General features: G+C 34.3%; 1 protein-coding gene across 8 annotated transcripts in view; it reads left to right on the top strand.

Annotated features, from left to right (window-relative positions):
• Usp7 (Ubiquitin-specific protease 7) overlaps positions 1–12,940 on the top strand; it is a 35,330-nt gene that overhangs the window by 4,092 nt on the left and 18,298 nt on the right. For 5 of the 8 annotated variants that reach the window (XR_012467448.1, XM_074183268.1, XM_074183272.1 and 2 more), the window contains exons 3-10: positions 1,490–1,744; positions 1,825–1,975; positions 2,055–2,323; positions 2,387–2,561; positions 2,654–2,992; positions 7,569–7,747; positions 7,806–7,871; positions 9,359–9,588. Coding sequence is in view for 7 of the 8 variants with exons in the window: in XM_074183268.1 (XP_074039369.1) it covers positions 1,490–1,744; positions 1,825–1,975; positions 2,055–2,323; positions 2,387–2,561; positions 2,654–2,992; positions 7,569–7,747; positions 7,806–7,871; positions 9,359–9,588 (1,664 nt within the window). In the remaining variant the exon portion in view is untranslated. The remainder of the gene's footprint in view (positions 1–1,489; positions 1,745–1,824; positions 1,976–2,054; positions 2,324–2,386; positions 2,562–2,653; positions 2,993–7,568; positions 7,748–7,805; positions 7,872–9,358; positions 9,589–12,940) is intronic. The other 3 variants (XM_074183267.1, XM_074183281.1, XM_074183278.1) reach the window with 1 other exon arrangement.

Here is a 12,940-nt window from a genome sequence, read left to right on the forward strand (position 1 = left end):
AAATTTACGGGTTTTGTTCAATTGGAAGTTTGTCTTCTTTCTGTAGTATGTTATTAAAAGCTTGTTTTCAAAAATTATTTTTTACCATTACGTTGTTTCAAATGTTTTACGAATACTTATTCAGTTTAATCGAAAGAAGCGCCATTTGAATCAGTGTACTTTTGCCAACATTACACAAATCGATTGATTACGTCAGCATAAAAATAGTGCTAGGGATTCGATGAAGCCGACGAAGGCCGTTTTTGTCTGATCCTAATTAGCAAAGGTTCTACCGCTAAGAAGGTTATTGATGTGCTTGAAAAAATGGTAGTCAGTTGGTGAGGGGTCTGGGGAATATGGTGAGCGAGGCAGACCTTGATGTTCAATTCGTATAATTTTCGGATGGTGATTTGTGAAACGTTCGCTGGGCGTTGTTGTGGAGTAGAATCGGAACTCTTCTGTTGACCAGTGCCGGCTTCCCCTTGACGCAGAAAGTTATAGTGAATCACATGAGCTGTTTGCCACCATACAGTAACCATGGTTTTTTTTTGGTGGGTTTTTGCCATTAGGAAGTGTCTGGGTGGCCCATGGTTGTCTAACCACTGTCCTGAACGTTTCCTATTGTCGAAGATAACGACTTTTCATCACACGTGACGATTCGATCCAAAAAAGGGTCGTTTTGGTTGCCCAAAAGCAAAAAAGAACAGTCCTCGAAACGTTACAATTTCTGTTTGAAGGTGATTGACAATGTTTCATGATGAATTTCACTAGTTCGGACTTCCATTGTCTACTATATAAAATGATTTGTTTCAGGGATTTCAAATCATTTTATATAGTAGACAATGGAAGTCTGAACTAGTGAAGTTACAATTTCTGTCGATCGTTCATATCGTGGGGCACCCACATTTCGAGCTGTTTGACCTTTCCAACGTGTTTTAAACCATCAATAACCGCATGGGAGCTGTCGCTCAGTTCTTTCGCCATCCCGCGCACCGTTTGTAATGGGTGAGTCTCCATCAGGGTCCTCAAATCCTCGTCCTGGATTACTGGAGGTCGACCTCTTCAGGGCTTATCTTTGAGGCTAAAATCTCCAAAACAAAATTTCGCAAACCAACGTCGAATAGTGCATTCATTAACACTGTCATTGCCAAATACCTGCTAATTCTTCTGAATGTTTTGGCAGCACCTTGGTTGAATTTGTATTCGTAGAGAAAAATTGGCCAAAAATAAAAATTTGGAAAAAAATAAACAGGAGGATTGGACTTGATAATCCACAAAAAACATACCATCTGAAAAGTGTAGAATAAAATAACAAGAACATTTTCAAAAGAAAATGTAATGATAATGTCCGTGTAGAACAATATTTGTTCATAGTTGTTTCCATTCACAAAGAAATGTCATAGTTTTCAATTGAATCGAAACAATATTGGGTCTTATGGATAATCGTAAGGTACCGTTTAGTAGTTTTTGAGTTGAAAAATACTCCAGTGTTCAAAATTCAACTTTTCAGGATTCGATTCTTTCCCCGCCATGTTTTGTGCGAAATTTGCCGTGGAAGATCATGGTTATGCCACGCAACAGTCATGCACAAGATGCTCGCCAAGACAGACCTTCTCAGAGGTCCCTTGGATTCTTTTTGCAGTGTAATGGTGAGAGCGAATCAAGTTCTTGGTCGTGTTATGCAGTCGCTGAGCTGCGTCTCCTTTCTGTACGACCAGACGTCGAAAATTTTCCGAGGAAAATTCAGCACTTGTTCTACTCCAAGGTACAGTTCCTTCTGATTTCGATGCTATTCATTCTATTGAGGTGTGAAACAGAATTTTTGGTAATAAATTTTTATTTTAGGAAAACGATTGGGGCTTCTCCCATTTCATGACGTGGAATGATGTTTTGGACCCAGAAAAGGGGTTCATCAAAGACGATGCTATAACATTGGAAGTTCACGTTTGTGCAGATGCCCCTCATGGTGTATCATGGGATAGCAAGAAGCATACAGGTATTGGAAAATCATAAGTTGTTCTCTCTCTACTTGGCCAAAACACTTAGCAAGTTATTTCAAACTTTTTGTTTTGTAGGTTATGTCGGTTTGAAAAATCAAGGTGCCACTTGTTATATGAACTCTTTACTACAAACTTTATACTTCACCAATCAGTTGAGAAAAGCTGTATACAAAATGCCAACCGAATCTGATGATTCAACCAAGTCCGTTGCTCTGGCTTTGCAGAGAGTTTTTCATGAGCTCCAGTTCTGCGATAAGCCTGTCGGTACCAAAAAACTAACTAAAAGCTTTGGTTGGGAAACTCTGGATTCGTTCATGCAACACGACGTTCAAGAATTTTTGAGGGTATGATTTCGGACTGATGCAATTAAATTTTCATTCAATGTAATACTTCATTATCTTCTCTAGGTGCTATTAGATAAGTTGGAGAGTAAAATGAAAGGTACTTGCGTAGAAGGAACTGTGCCAAAATTATTTGAAGGGAAAATGATATCATATATCAGATGTAAAAATGTTGATTACTCAAGTACAAGGTCTGAAACATTTTATGATATTCAACTGAACATCAAAGAGAAAAAGAATAGTGAGTACTTCTTCCAAATTTATTTACATCCTCGTGTATACTGTTTCATTCAACATAGATAATAAACAATGGATGTGTTTGAATATTTTCAGTTGATGAATCGTTCAAAGATTATGTCGCCAAAGAAACTCTGGACGGTGACAATAAATACGATGCTGGTGAACACGGCTTGCAAGATGCGGAAAAAGGTGTCATATTTTCAGCTTTTCCTCCTGTTCTTCATTTACATCTGATGAGATTCCAGTATGATCCGATAACTGACAGCTCTGTTAAGTTCAACGATAGGTTCGAGTTCTATGAGAAAATATCCTTGGACAATTACTTGCAAGAGACTGACCCGACAAACCCTGCTAATTATACTCTGCACGCTGTTTTGGTGCATAGTGGGGATAACCACGGTGGTCATTATGTTGTTTTCATCAATCCTAGAGGTAAGAAATGATCATTTCTATGGTTCTATTTCAGAATCTGTGTTTTCATATTAATACTGATATTGTTTTTGTCTTTTATATCGTTTACCTGATATCAGACATGTAAATAAAATTATATTAACATACTATAACATTGATACGACACTTAACTATACACTATACACGTCATCTAATGTTGACTAACAGTGTTCGGGACTTGGGAGTGTTGTTTGATAGCAAAGTAACCTTTAAAGGTTATATTGATCACATTATATCTAAATCACTCAAATTATTGGGATTTGATCTACTATCCACAGACAAATTTTCTATAAATACCTTTGAAATATTGTACTGTTCTTTGGTACGCTCGGTCTTGGAAAATAATTGCGTGATATGGAGTCCTCTATATCAGACAGATATATCTATGATTGAGAAAGTACAAAACAAATTTCTGAGATCATGTGTATTTAAGATCGGATATCTGAGGTCTGATTATGAATACTCAGACATTCTGCTTCTTCTGAATGTATCTACTTTGGAGCACCGCCAAGCTGAAATTGATCTAAGACTTCTTCATAAAGTTATAAATGGTGATATGAACTGTCCATTTGTAACACAAATGATTAACTTCAATGTAAATTCAAGAAGAACCAGAGTGTCAGATATGTTAAAAGTTCCTTACCATTCTACTAGGTATGGCCTAAATGAAACCATCACTAGAATACTTAGGTTAGCAAATAATAATAGCAGCTATATTGATTTGTTTGATTCATCCTTGTACTCTTTTAAAAATCAGGTTAAACGTATTGACCTACTATGAAAAAACTGCTGATTGTTATTATTAATAATTAATTGATATTTGTTTTTTTATATTCCATATTATTATTCAATTGTTCATTTTTTCAATCACACTATTTATATGTTCATTGTATAATGGCAAGTCTGTAAATGAATAAAATAAACAAAAAACATCCAATATACATCTGTCCATACTAATATAAATGTGAAAGTTTGTTAGGATGTATGTATGTTTGAGGCTCTTTCATGCCTGAACTACTGAACAGATTTAGATGAAACTTTACATAAATACAGCTTATACATCAGAATAACATACAGACTACGATAATATTTACAAAGGTTTTCTGTAATTTTGGCATATATGTACCTCTTATGTGGTAGCCACTATATGCAAAATACTGAGCCATACATATAATTGAATTGGATACTTTTTTTACAATGCACATTTTAGAATATTCGTCAAATTCTTATAAAAATTGATACAATTGTCGTTTTAGGTATTTAATATAGGTAAACTTTGTCTTTTACACTAAGTAATTTGGACGAGTCGTTTAAAAGTTATCAAGATAAGATTAACTTGACGCAACGCAGTAAGCCATTACACGTCGCGTCTACTGTAAGACGAAAGGGGACGATGCGCTTGGGTAGAGGGGCAGTCTAAGCAATGAAGCGCTATCGCCGACAACGCGAGCAGACGTCATTGCCAGTTGTGTTAGTTTTGCGAATTTCTTTATAGGTAACATTATTCTTTTCTCGAATTCATTACTTAGTGCACTTGGCATATTTTTTAAGTTACTATATTTCTAAAGTAAAAATATAAATTACACGCTGTTGCCTGCTCTTATATCAACGTACAGCCGAAGATACCGAACCTAGAATCTTGAAATTTGCAGGTAGGTTATTTGTATAGCGTAAATAAGCATCAAGAAAGGGAACCAGGAATTTCCACCTCGGAGGGGGAAAAATAGAGGTTTAAAGGTTGTATTGAATTTTGTCAGTTTTGAAGTTGGAAGTCTGAAGTTTTGAGTTAATAAAAAATATTTTCACGAAACTTAATGTGACAAACCAAATTCTACGCTGGTTGAGCGGCGGGCAACAACTATTATATAAATAAATATTCACAAAATCTTTAAATAAAGTCAACGAAATGCAGTGAAAACAATTATCATGATATTGTATTCCTTTATAAAAATTCTATGCTATAATATATCATATTTGTAAGTAGCTCCTCAATTAATTTTTTAAAAGGTACAATATACAAGTCTTTGAGATTTGGAGGGTTTTCCTTATTTTCAAATGATATACCTCTGAAATGGTTTTGAATTAAATTGATGGATGTAGTCGTTACTACGTGGTAGGAAATCATAATGAAGAAAAGAGAATTGAAACTTTCTATGTTTTTACCACTTTTATTTGTAACTAACGCTACTGCAGTTTTGTCCTGTAAGGACATTTTCAAACTTATACATTAAACTAACAATGGTTCGTTACATTAGCCCTTATATACCACCCCTGTAGACACTGATAGAGGTACTTGGCTTGATTGAGTACCTGAATTTACAGTTAATAATGCGGATGTGCCAATTTTTAAACTGGTGAGTAAACTAAATGATCAAATCGATTTAGTTAGTACCTACAGGGGTGGTATATAAGGGCTAATATAATGAACCATTGTTAGTTAGTTTAATGTATAAGTTTGAAAATGTCCTTATTGGACGAAACTGCAGTAACGTTAGTTACAAATAAAAGTGGTTAAAAACATAGAAAGTTTCAATTCTCTTTACTTCATTGGTTTGAATTGTTTATTCATTTACATCATTCAATTTTGAATTGACAAATTTCACGGAAATATTTACTCTGATGATGTTGAATATTGTCATTATTTTTACAATCTGGTAAATATGTATTTGGTAATTCTTAGCTTTCGTGATTGAATGCGTGATTTATTATTCCATCATTGTTTACGTATGGGTGCATGTGTTATTCAATAAATATATCCTTTTATATAAATAAGCAAGAGTCATTCAAGTAAGAACTGTTTTGTGATGAAATAAAGAAAACTTTATTTATGAATTTAAATTATATCACAAACTAACATTTCAATGTTTTTCACTATTCTACATACTCACCATTTTTTCAAGTGTATGGGTGCATGTGTTATTCAATAAATAGATCCATTTATATAAATAAGCAAGAGTCATTCAAGTAAGAACTGTTTTGTAATGGAGTAAAGAAAACTTTATGAATTTAAATTATATCACAAACTAACATTTCAATGTTTTTCACTATTCTACACAGCCACAATATTTTCAAGTCGTGGCATCACCTGTCCATCAAACCAGTTAGTAACTGTTTCATTCAAGTAAGAACTGTTTTGTAATGGAGTAAAGAAAACTTTATTTATGAATTTAAATTATATCACAAACTAACATTTCAATGTTTTTCACTATTCTACACAGCCACAATTTTTTCAAGTCGTGGCATCTCCTGGCCATCAAACCAGTTAGTAACTGTTTCATCATGTGTCATTTTCCAAGCAATTTGCACCAAGAAATTCCTTCAGTTTGGGAAGAAGATTAAATTCTGATGGTGCTATGTCAGGGCTGTGTGGTGGATGATCTAGTAATTCCCAGTGAAACTTGTTTAATTGTGTCATTCTTGCTGCAATGTAAAGCCAAGGATTGTAGTGAAGCATAAAAACACCACAAGAGAGGAGTCTTTGCTAGCAATTTGGAATAGCACACCTAAGTTTTAAGCTCAATTCACAATCGGCTAGATTACTTATTGACATGGTGACAAACAAAGCAATATAACCGCACAATTTACACTCAATATATAAATACTGGTGTAATAACAGAGATTTCAAAAGATTTGGCAGATTTCACATTTTTCTGGTCACATTCAGCTGAATGACTTTTTATCTTGTTGAATAATTCTGACGTTTATAGGCAGTGATAGGAAGATATGTGGAATCAAGTGACTCAAAATCTTCAAAGAGATCCTGAATAAGAAAGATTTTGCATTAATAATACAACAATATTTTGAAGAACATCTTCATTTTTTTTGTAGAAGCTAAGTTTCCGCTTTTTCCAGATGGAAAATATAAATAAAATATAAGAGCACATACATAAACGGGCAGAAACTCAATATTTCATCAAACTAGAAGACTGTTTTAAGTATAATATCCATAAATTAGAATACACTTATCTCAATATGTAAGACGCCAGAAGTGCTCGTTTGAGATATATTCTAAGCCAGAGGTTTCAGATTTACCTTCTAATAAAACAATCCAAAATATCTGTCATTCATTTATAACAACTTTTACTTTATTCAAACTTCCGAACTGAATATCTTGTAGTTTCTTTTTTATGTTTGAGAATAAATGATAATCAATCACTAGGACCAAGATCTGATGAGGTGGATGTGGAAACATCCCAAGCAGGAATTGTTTAAAATTCCTTGAATTCTTCATGCCACGTGGGATCTTTTATATTCCTGTTGCGAAAAGAGACCCTTCCACGATTTGTCTGACAGGTTTCGATAATGTAGCTGACGAAAAGTGTTTCATAAAAATTTGAGAAACAATGTACATTAGGTAATTTAAACATCACCTCTTTGCAATAGCAGAATACTGTACCTAATACCTTTTTGATCTAATGAACTGTCATTGTTGCAAAATGACTCTTTTACATTTCTCGTTGCATATAAAAAATTCATTTTAGCTCATTGTAAGTTTTATACTTCAGTGAAGGGCCAAAATTTTATGCTCTTAATTCAATTCATACTGAATCATTTTCAGGAGATGGAAAATGGTGTAAATTCGATGATGACGTTGTGTCAAGATGTACGAAACAAGAGGCTTTGGAACACAACTATGGTGGACATGATGAAGACATGAACATGACTGTTAAACATTGCACTAACGCTTACATGTTGGTTTACATTAGGGATTCGGAACTCCAGAACGTTCTTCAAGAAGTAAGTACAAAACAGTATCTTCTCACAAAGTATTATTTTAATAACCATCTTTCGTTAGGTCACAGATGCAGACATACCCACTGAACTAGCTGATCGACTAGCCGAGGAGAAGAGAATGGAACAGGTAATAATAATAATTAAGCTTTACTTCCTAACAGAAATAGATGCATTTTCAAGACAATGCAAAGAAAAAAATATACACAATGAAGGTTCAGAGGACTTTACCATATATATTTTCTTATTATCTATTACATTAAATTCAATAATAAAAAAAATCTATCAGAGAGATTTATTTTTAAAACATTAGAAATAAGACTTCTGTCCTTTTTTTTTTGTGTACGGCAAGTAATGTGCTTGCTCGTAAGGGCCGTGGGTTAAATCAGACAGATTAGTAATATGTACAAAAAAATTGATGACAAGGGCGCCAAGTAGTTTCTTGTGCACCGACTAGCCTAAACCTGAAATGAAACTACTAAACAATCCAGATACGCGAAAACAATAAGGTGGAATACCACAAAGGAACAAGAATAAAAACGTTGAATGTTGCTTCCCCAAAATACGCCTGTTCAACGGATTTATTCTTCACTTATACTACAAACTAAACGCTCATACAAAGGCGAAGACAAAACTATTCGGAAACACCTATTCAGCGAGGTTCATTGCTTTCGTAAACAATAATGTCAGAATCCCGCAAAAACAACACCATTAATAAAACTTCTGATCGGTACTTATCTAGCTGCTAGTGATGTGTAGATTCCTATGGCCCGCTACTATGCAAATTCGTGAAAAGCTCTTAATTCCACGTCCACACGGTCGAAATAGGAACACCACCATCCATATGACTTCGGAAAATTTGTGGTTTAGTCGCTACGTACAAAGCAATAAAGTTCAAAAAGGTCTCACCCCATCCACTTCGACGTGTTCTCAAAGGTAGCACCGTCCGGGCGAAATTTTGATTTACCATATCAGAGAAAAACATCTAAAAGAAGGTATTCTCGTAAATAATTGATTTCGCGATACATCCGTGCCAAAATGAACTAATGAGTGACAAAACTATACGGTTACCTCCCAATGCTCGACTGCCCTAACATTGCCGGAGATGTTTTTAAACGGTCCGGAAGAAATAATTCATTCGATAAAATTCATCCCAATCGATAATAAGGATATTGCAAGATCGCTCCACAGCAGAATTACCCAATCACAATATCACAACAAGGCACGGCAGGTTTATATCCGTCAAAAGACGTAATTTTATATTTGAAAACCAGAATTTGCCTGAAATCAAATCTTCTGAACGTTATCATTCAGTTTCACTCACGAATGCCCTAGAGCGGACGGACGAAAGAAAAAAAACGTTCCTTTTTTTTCTTTCAAAAAAACTTATCGAGTCGGCTGGAACTATATATCGGGTGTTTCACAAATAGAGTTGCCCTAATTTAATAATTAGCGGTCAACTATTTACAACTAATCGTAACATATCGGTAAACTATAATTTACAAATTTTTCTTAACTTCCTTTTCCCATATTTTGTCTGAAATTTTTATGTGAAACGAATAAATGAATATTACATTGTTACAATTAATTGATAATAACATATTTTACATTTTTCAGGTTCGGAGAAAGGAACGAAACGAGGCCCACCTGTACATGACCGTCAACGTTCTGTTAGAAGACTCCTTCGATGGCCACCAGGGTAACGATCTGTATGATCCTGAGCGTGCTCTCTTCAGGGTGTTCAAGATCAAGAAGATGGCAAGCATCGCAGAATTAATGGAAACGCTGGCCGACTCATTCAAGTACCCGCCTGAGCAGATCAGACCGTGGCCTTTCAGCCAGAGGTTGTAGTGTTTTGGATGTTTATTAGGTTTACGGTCGTTTTGGCGGACCATTTTTCTATTGTTTTTGATCATGGGTTTGAATCATGAACAAGAAGTTGAATAAAAGCTTCTCTTAGAAGAAGTAGAATGATAGAAAACTTTGAAAGATAGATTGCTTTGAACCAAACTACATTCGATCTTGCTGTTTCTGATTCACATAATTAATTGAAATTTAATTATCTGTAGAAGGCGATAATTTGAAACAATTACTTTTCCTATAGTCATTGAATTGAAGAAATCCGTATTTTCTGCCCCGGTTAGTATATATGAGTGTCATGAATCAATACTGGCGTGCTTAGTGTAAGATGCCAGAACTTTTAGTTCTACGTTTCAATATTTTTTTTTAGTATACCACTAAATTCATTGGAACCATAAATTGGGAAGTACATATTACATGTTTTACTATACAATTCTCAAGACATATAGCCATGGACATGGGTATTAAATGATCTTTGAGAGCGGTCGACTAAAGGGTCCAGAAGTAAAGCTGCGGAAAAAGTATCAAATGTCACAAAAAAAATTGAAATGGTAACTGAAAATTAATTAATGCAAGATATCTGAGATTCATTCTGAATTTATTTGAATATTTTTAAATGGTAGCAGCTATTTTTCTACATAACAAGGTGAGAACAGTTACCATCTTTTTGACGATATAATAGTTTTTAAATTTTCAAAATATTGAAATTTCGTCACCATGAAAAAATCTGTTATTTGAGTCGTATGAGATACTTTTTTCGTATATTGAGATATAAATTTAATTCTTCATATTTTCTTCCCTTTTTTTATTCCTCGATTCTTTTTATAAAATCTAAATTCAAACGTGAATTGAGAGAATAAAACCTCAAAAATAATTGAGAAATGGTCCCCTTGCACCAATTATAATTGTATCAATTTGATTGATCTTTCCTTATAGTAATGCAGACTTGGTAAATGTCCGGCCATTAGTATTGATATGGCATTTCATTGCATGTATGGAATTACATAAAAAAGTGTATTTTTTCATTAACCCTAGAGAGCTAACGTGTTTTGAATGTGCTAAATTACTATCCTATCGTAAAATTTACACGACCTTTTCATTTTACCATAAAACTGTTAAAGTAAAATGGCGGACTAAAAATGAAATGTATTCCAAACAAAAACACAATAATGTGGTGAAAAACAAGAATATTTTTCAAAATTGAGTGCACAATGTGGATCAGTGTTACGCATTGCCTTGCACTTCTTTTTTTTGATGGACAAATGGTTCTAGCTTCTTTATGAAGTATTATTTGCCTCGATGAATCTGTTTAAAAAAAATCTGTTTAAAATCTGTTTTTCCGTTCACCAGCTGTCGCACCCCTACGAACGACAACCCTCAGAAGTCGAAACTTGTGCGAGCTAGGGATTAACGAGGTCTTACCTTTTAACGTGTGATTCCTAACACGGAATCACACGTTAAATGCAGCCTTGGAATTCAAAATTTTGCTCAAAAATTTTTGGAGTGTGGAAAATAAATTTTTGTATTTCGTTCTGTGCTCCAACTATGGTCTCGTAAGTTGCATGCTAAGAATATATAAAAATTGTTGTCTTGAAATGTACTGTTCATTTTTGACTAGCTTTTTATGGTTACATGTGATACAACTATTTATTTCACTCATATTCATCATATACAGAAGATTCCTAACGACCATTGTCTAGTTTTTTGGTTGCAACTCATGTTGGCAGACATCTGATCAATAGAATCGACCCCATCTTTAGACTCATTATTAACCTCAATAACTTGGGCTTTTTCGATGAAGGAGATATGGAGGGTTGATCATGTGTGGTTGATGATGAAAGTACTTTTTTTGTACATATGAAACAATTTGTCAAATCCAAATATAGAGGTTTTGAGTTTGTGATGTGTCACATCCAGCAACTCTTGTAGTATTTATTCGTTATTTATATGCAATGTTTCAACGATAGTCAATTTTTAAGGATTAGCTAACATTGTTTTCACTAAATCCACTGACACGAACCAGTTGTCCATAGTTACGTTCCGATTCGACCCGTGGACTGTTTTTGTCAATACATTCACATAGTAAGTATTGTAAAATAAGTCTTATGTAAATAAAAGCAATTGAAAGCAAAGTAACACGAGCGGAAGGATCTTGGTCAATGGCCAGTTGAACAAAGTTGTGATTTTGTTCAACTGGCCAACTAAAATTATTTTTCATACATTTTCTTGAGTAAGGAGCAGCAACAATCATATATTTGGTTCCAGAATCACAAACCATTACTATTTTGAGTCTATATCTCGCCGGCTTCTTAGGCATATACATCCTAAAAGACATCTTACACAGAATCCCAAGAGTTGTTCATTAATAGTCAAAAATTAGCAAATTTATCTTTTAGGCGCAAAAGAATCTGACTCTTAAAGTGAAGGTCTTATGGTTTGATTGTCAAACCGTAGACAGTTTGAGAGGAAACTGAATTGTTCTTCACTCATGACAGATCAATAAATATTTCCTGATATATTTGGATCGAACATGAGGCATGAATTCAAGTGATTATTTTTCATAGACGCTGAGAAGAAAAATAATTCTAATAAGGCCATTACATAATTTTTATTGGTTTTTGTTATTGTTAACGAGTTCTGATTTTTATACTATATTGCTTTTTGTTGTATCATTTGATTAGTACGAGGTCTCTTCAAAAAATGAAGTGAATTTAAATTTTTCTCAAAAAATATGTATTTATTCATCAATTTCTATTTCGTCCCCATTAAAGTAGTCCCCCTATCTTGGGAACAGAAAAAAGTCGTAGGGGGCCAAATCCGGTGGATACAGTGGTTGAGGCATTATACAAAAGCCTTTAATTGTTTTTCCATGATACCTGACATTTTCTTTGTATTGCTTCTCGCAAGCGGCACATAACTTTAAAATGATACTCCTTATTGACCGTACGACCATGTGGTAAGAACTCCTTATGCACTATGCCATATGATTCGACGATTTTCCATAACAATTTTCTTTGCTTTCTCAACATTTTCATCGGTTGTTGATTTGCTGGGGCGTCCAGAGCAAGCGTCGTCATTCACTTCTTCCCGACCTTCTGTGAAATACTTGTACCACTTGTGAATATTTTTTTGGCTCGATACAATCACCATATGCCACTGTTAACATTTCAAGTGTTTTTGGGCACTTAATTACATTTCCTACACAAAATTTTATGCAAATTCCTTGATATATTTTTTCGATAGCAGATAATCGCCGACCGCGCAAAACACTTCCAAATTATATGCCTCTCACCAACAAACTGAACACGCTAAACAGCTGAAACTGAAGATATGTTCGAA

The sequence above is a fragment of the Leptinotarsa decemlineata genome, unplaced genomic scaffold (genome assembly GCF_025532065.1).
Source record: "Leptinotarsa decemlineata unplaced genomic scaffold, Ldec_3_MD MMD2_P_RNA_scaffold_2, whole genome shotgun sequence".
Taxonomy (NCBI): domain Eukaryota; kingdom Metazoa; phylum Arthropoda; class Insecta; order Coleoptera; family Chrysomelidae; genus Leptinotarsa; species Leptinotarsa decemlineata.